This window comes from Sinocyclocheilus anshuiensis, unplaced genomic scaffold (genome assembly GCF_001515605.1).
Source record: "Sinocyclocheilus anshuiensis isolate Anshui unplaced genomic scaffold, SAMN03320099.WGS_v1.1 scaffold1236, whole genome shotgun sequence".
NCBI classification, from domain to species: Eukaryota; Metazoa; Chordata; class Actinopteri; order Cypriniformes; family Cyprinidae; genus Sinocyclocheilus; species Sinocyclocheilus anshuiensis.
The window spans coordinates 25,303-31,795 of record NW_015546096.1 but is presented as its reverse complement, the minus strand read 5'-3'; the positions used below and the strand labels follow the sequence as shown (position 1 = coordinate 31,795).

At 35.2% G+C, this 6,493-nt stretch overlaps 1 protein-coding gene across 1 annotated transcript; it reads right to left on the bottom strand.

Moving 5' to 3' along the window:
* Positions 1 to 319: 319 nt before the first annotated feature.
* Positions 320 to 3,442, bottom strand: LOC107700226 (protein phosphatase 1 regulatory subunit 14A-like). Its single transcript, XM_016501806.1, has 3 exons — positions 3,342 to 3,442; positions 2,539 to 2,571; positions 320 to 1,309 (listed from the first exon to the last, which is right to left on the bottom strand). Exons 1-3 carry the CDS (start codon positions 3,411 to 3,413, stop codon positions 1,145 to 1,147), a joined length of 270 nt encoding a protein of 89 aa, XP_016357292.1. The 5' UTR covers positions 3,414 to 3,442; the 3' UTR covers positions 320 to 1,144.
* Positions 3,443 to 6,493: the final 3,051 nt, after the last annotated feature.

Sequence of the window (6,493 nt, the reverse complement as noted above, 5' to 3'; positions counted from 1 at the left end):
TGGTTAAGAACATCCAGTTGACTAGAATGAATCTACTAAAACAGTAGTTCTCAAACAGGGATCTTGTGCCCATTAGGGGGCCTTGGCAAACTTCCAGGGGGGGCTTAAAATCTTAAAAATCAAAGCCTCAAAGTCATTTACATTTATATTAACAGCCTTAATTAAATTCATAAAATAAAACACTAAATAAAAATGTTTAACCAACATCAGTTTTATTACAGTTTATTTTTATTACAACAGAAGTACTAGCGGTACATATCAGGTTAGATATGAGGGCCTTTTAATATCATCTTAGACAAAGGAGGGCTTGGAGTCAAAAAGGTTGAGAACCACTGTACTAGAACATTCTATGACCTGGATAATTAAGAATCTTCACAGACAATTTTTGCATAACCTAAAAAACTAAAACAAATACAACTACTTTCGTATTTTTGCACTGAGCTGTAGAAGCAAAAACACAGACATAAATAGAAGCCACCACCATCAATACCTGCCTTAGTGTCACGTAGACCTAGCTCTTTAGTGTGTATCTAGAGGTGAGAGGCACTAAAATTCGGACAGAAGTGCGTGTGTCTGCCTCTGTATTACTTCTCCCTCTGGTGGACGATACGCTATAGCACACCCAAGCTCAACGAGATGCTCACTTTCACCTGCCATAAACACCACACACAAATTCAAAATAATCGTTACTTTTGTTAAACATTTATTGCATGAAATCTTCAATTTATAAACATGATTAACTTTGACAATATGTCCACATATATAGTGACTACTCGGATTTGGCACTTTCCTGTGATTGTTAACATGTTTTAGTATAGTATTGTGAATTTGTGGGGACAAAGATACCCGAAAACAACCAATATGACCAGATTAAACTTGCATACTGCTAGTTTCACTAATCAATCCTAACCGAGTCAAGCAACCAAGAACCCTGCAAACAAATTAATGCTACTGCATAGATTTACTTGCCAACAGTGATGAGGAATTTTACAACTGAACACTGTTAATATAGCACTCTTATGAGTTTGTAAACAAACACCTACAGTTACAGAGTTGCTAAACTAGTTGGATGCATCATATGTGTGTCCTGAGTCTGTGTTAGGGAGCTCAGTCCAGTGAGCGCAATTATCCAAACTGGATGCAATCACAGTGTCTGATGTGTTGGAAGTTGATGGTTGCCTCTGTGATGATGGATGTTGCCATGGTGATGGGGATAAGTGTGGAGACAGGGATGCTCAGTTCCTTCATTCTGCAGCTCTTCCTGTTTATGGAGACCATGCAGCTTCTGCAACAGCTCACCAATAAAAGCCTGAACACACACACACACACACACATACACACCTTAATCTAGGTGTACACGCATGAAGAAATTGTGCAGAATAAGCATGAAAATATCTGTAAATTTTTGCACATTGCAATTTAGGACAACGTACTGTAAAACTCTGTAAATACTCAAATTACAGTCAAGTGTTCCTGTTACACAAACTAGTTAATTCAAAATACTAATTATATAGTAGATGTAATGTTTGATCATAATCTTGTATAATATTAGGTATGTTCCATAATTAGAGCACATGTTGAAAAACAAAATATAGAAAATATGCTGTAAAATATATAACATGCAGAAATGATCTTCTACTGGTTGTTCAGAGTTAACCAACTAAAACTTAAATATCTTCAGCAGATGTGTATATGTACCAGTCAGCAGTTTTTGTTTACACTATTAGTGGCCATTCACACAGAATGCATTTTTCCATTCCAGTGTTCAACTCTTCTATTGTTTTTCTATGTAAACACAAGCTAGACAAATGTGTTTGACCACTGTGCGCGTCTCGTGTCTTTTGCAGCATCTAATGACACAGCAGTCTAAAAGTTCAAATAAAAGTTAAAATAAGTTAAACCTTTAAAAAAACCCCGCATCTCTCAGAAATGCATTTTTCCCCATTATTCTGGCTGTGTATTGCATGTGTCAAAGCAAAAACGTGTTCTTAATCAAACTGAAAATGTTGAGAATTGTGCCTTGGTATGTCTCAAATGTGAAACCTGATTACGTTTTTCAGATGTTTATGTGTATGAGGTAAATGCCACGTTCCTCTCTACTGATTTTCCATGGTGTCAGCACTTCAACACTAGCTTACCCAGAGGCACACAATCTTCTGCGTATACACGCATAGTAACAATCATGTACATACACTAATCAAAAGGCTGAGAGAGAACATTGTTAAAGAGCCCCAATGAAAGAATGGCTTTGTACTAACTGAGAGAAATAAGGGCATGGGGAAAGAAAGAGAACAAATCATTCATTCATTGTGATCACTGAGAAACGAGTGGAAGGGAGTGTCAGCCACTGCAGCGTTCCTCAGAGAGAGAGGGAGAGAGCGGGAAAGAGGGATGAAGAGGTAGAGTAACAAAAGGATGAGAAAACAAGAGAGGTCCATAGAGGGGTACTAAAGATGAGTAAACAGAAAGATAGAAAAAGAACAAGAAAAACGTTTGGAAAGCAAGTAGGATTTATGGATGAAGGATTGAGAAATGTACCTCAGTACTGCTGGTGCAGGTCTGCAGAAGAACCTGTAAAACAAACGTAAACAAATTCATTCTTGATTGTCATTTTCAATAACTTTATCTAAATGTAATTAAATTAAATTAGCTCAAGTCAATATTACTAAGAGTATTTACAACTCTGTAAACTAATGTGCACGCAGTAGAGAATATAAAGCCTTAAATGGTTCTGTATTGTCATTCAGACAAATGATAGTGTGCTTCATTTCTGAGAAAAAAATGTTGAAAAGGGGGTCCCTGCAAATACCCAGGTCAAGGGACATGGTATAAAAGTTCTGGCATCCACTCATCTTCATCTAAAAGTAGAATGTCAGGCTGCTGACTTCAAGGTCAGCGGTCCTATCTTCTACATGTTATTTTCATGGGAGATACAAACTTTAAAAATGGAAAAAAGAGCCAATATTTTGAATAGATAAATAAATGCATCATCTGAGCACTAATATGTCAGGCAGCAACACAATCAGAAATGTTTACTAAAGTGGTTTTATTCTTCTCTAGAAGGTCTTTTAATTTAATTTTCCTGCCATTTGTGAGATTTTCCCAGTGCATTGGGAAAAACACTTCTATTTCTTTTCTGCATTTCTCCTGCATCTTGTTGCCTAATAAACCTGACATTGTATATTATATGAATATTGTTGGCTCTTTGACAAATAGCTTTTGTCACTCTTTTGTAAGTTACCTTGGACAAAAGCATTAGTTAACGCATAAATGTAAACGTAAATATGGCAAGGCCTAAATACAGGATGTGGTGTGAGCGAGAGAGAAGAGGATTATGGGACCTGTAGTTTGTGTGTTCGCCCTTCATCACTTGGGAGATCCAACAAATCGTCAATGTTCACTTCTTCTGGCATGTCCTCCAAAATAAACAAAACAAAGCAACAAAAATTATTGAGGGTGCTGAAATAATTAACTATTCCAGAAAAGAAACACACACACACATATATATATATATATATATATAACACAAATGAAGATATTTCTGAAATAATCCGAGAGCTTTCAGACTCTTCATAGGCAGCAAGAGTACTACCATAGGCAAGGCACAGAAACGTAGTAAAGACATCATTAAAACAGTCCACGTGACACATCAATGGTTCAACCGTAATTTTACGAAGCTACAAGAATACTTTTTGTGTGCAAAGAAAACAAAAATAACCATTATGGAGAGTATCATGATGCATGCATGTTCTACACCACATGCATGCATCATGATACTCTCCATAATGGTGCTAGGGTGACGCGTAAATAAAATGTGTTTAAATGTGGTAAAAGATGTATTGACAGCCTCAAAGGCACTTACAGTTGACCCTGTGGTGTAGTGGTCAGCAATACAGCAGTAGTCTACAACTGTAGATCCAGGAGCTGGATGAATCTCTTCGTGGTAAGGAGTTTTTGGTTCTTTACCCTGTAAGCAGTCAAAGGAATGTTGTCATGCAATTGAAATGCTGATCTCACAAAGACCTTTCCTCCACGGGCTTCAAACTAGACGACTTGACGAGCAAATAGCTTCTCTGACATGTTATCATTTAAAAACCAACATTTGCGACAAACTCGCGAATTCCTAATAGTTCATGTAATTGACAACTTATTTCATGGTCATCGGCTAGCGACCTTATTCAAAAAAAAAAACCAAAAAAAAGGTTAGCGGGCTTATTCACTATAGCTCCTAACTACTGTAGGCATCAAATGGAAATGTCAGTTAAATCTAACCAAACTGTTCTTAAATAAAGATGTTCTTTCTTAAGTTTACATTACTTCAAAATGGGTGTGCTTGCATTAACGTTACCTGTAGATTAAGCTTCTGCCGTGAATGACTGTTAAGATAGATGTGGAGGACGGTGTGTCGGCCAAAAAAAAAAGGCGGGGGGCTCATCTATCCAACTGTGAGAAAACACACAAACATATAAATTAATTTTCCACTAGAAAAATAAAATAAAAATGTGGCTTAATCACTGCACATTAAATATTGTCTTTGATAAAAACACCGAGGTAATGTCGCGCTGGAGCTTCGTGTCTTTGCTAGCTAACACAAATCAGCACTGCTTTGTTCTTAAAATTAAGTGACATCAGAATAAAACGTTCAAACTTTCAAAAGTAAAATAAATTTAATGAAACAGTTCGCTGTGCTTACCTGTTAATGTTCTTCTCTCAACCGTTCTTCTGATTCTGTGATGATTCCGTCAGCCTTGGGTGATGGGCAGCTGAGACTCAGAAGAAAGGAAATGCGCGGGCTTCCTGTCCGGTGCGTGAAAACGAACGTGGTATTTTTCCATAATCAAAACTAATTACATTAGAAACAAAAATGTAGTGCATCGTAGTGTAACTGATTTGACTGAAATGTACTTTTCATGTTTTTGTATTTATTTCCACTAGAAAAAGGAAAATAAAAGTGTGGCTTAATCACTACACATTAACTATTGTCTTTGATAAAAACACCGAGGTAATGTCGCGTTGGAGCTTCGCGTCTTTGCTAGCTAACACAAATTAGCACTGCTTTGTTCTTAAAATTAAGTGACATCAGAATAAAACGTTCAAACTTTCAAAAGTAAAATACATTTAATGAAACAGTTCGCTGTGCTTACCGGTTAATGTTCTTCTCTCAACCGTTCTTCTGATTCTGTGATGATTCCGTCAGCCTTGGGTGATGGGCAGCTTAGACTTAAAGAAGAAAGGAAATGCGCGGGCTTCCTGTCCGGTGCGTGAAAAAGAACGTGGTATTTTTCCATAATCAAAACTGATTACATTAGAAACAAAAATTTAGTGTATCGTAGTGTAACTGACTTGACGGAAATGTACTTTTCATGTTTTTGTATTTATTTGATTACTAGTTATGTAGATATTTAATTAGTTATGAAAAGTATAAAAGCAAAGATACCTAGGTATTATAAATAATTTATTGCAAAATATATTTTTTAGTTAGTTTATATTATTTTAAAATGGGTATGCTCGGATTACTTGTTGATTAGGTTCCTGTCGAGTGTCGTGTTCGTAGAGGATGGTCTGTCAGTCTCCCCTCTCTAATTAAAAAAAAAACAAAACAAAAAACAAAAAACGCGGAACTCGTGGTGCGAGAATAAGAACGTGGCATTTACATCATTTACCTCACAGAATATAAGATGTAGTCTTTCGATTCTTTATGTATTTTTCTCATATGTATTTATTTGATTAGTTATGGAGTTATTAAATGGGTTATGAAATGTATAAAAGTACAGGCATTAATACAAAAGTAATTTCTTGAAAAATTATATATAAAATAAATTAGAAACCCACCTACTGTTTTTTTTTATCCCTTTTGAATATTAATTAGTTGTTAGCCATAGACATTAACTCGATTAAATAAATTTAACTTAAATCATTGGAGTTAAAGTAACACATAAATTATAAATAAGCAATTCATAACTTATTCAGATTGAGTTGTGCTTAATATAATCAGTTATTGAGTTCACGTAACTCTTTTTTATTAAGTTTAAGTAACTTTTAAAAAAATATACACTGTAAAAAATGACCGTGAATTTAAAAGTAAAAGACTGTAAAAATGCTACAGTAAAAAGGTATATTAACATTATATCAGTTAATGAAATTACGGTATTTAACTGTAAATTTAAGTTAAAACCGTAAAACCTAAAACGTTGCTACCATATTTTTTACAGTAAAATTCCAACAACCACAGCTGCCGGTTTTTTACCATAAATTTTTTACAGTGTAAGTTAGATTAACTTATTTTATTTAGTGAATATCACTGTTAGGTTTTACAATGTAGGCTATATGGGCTCGAACGGCATCCAAAAGCATGGTCGCGATGTAACATTTTCCAGCTAACCAATTATTCCTCTAAACAAAGCTTTTATACCACACTTGTCATAATCAGAGCTTAAAATTTGTAAATAATTAAAAACAGCAATTAAAAGTCACTGTGACCGACACCTGACAA

What these genes read in the sequence shown, in the direction of transcription:
- LOC107700226 (XM_016501806.1), bottom strand. Translation starts at nt 3,413, where the DNA reads ATGCCAGAAGAAGTGAACATTGACGATTTGTTGGATCTCCCAAGTGAT. An exon ending in GGCGAACACACAAACTACAG is followed by an intron (nt 2,572 to 3,341) that starts GTCCCATAATCC and finishes TTTGTTTTACAG; the next exon opens with GTTCTTCTGCAGACCTGCAC. An exon ending in CCTGCACCAGCAGTACTGAG is followed by an intron (nt 1,310 to 2,538) that starts GTACATTTCTCA and finishes GTGTGTGTTCAG; the next exon opens with GCTTTTATTGGTGAGCTGTT.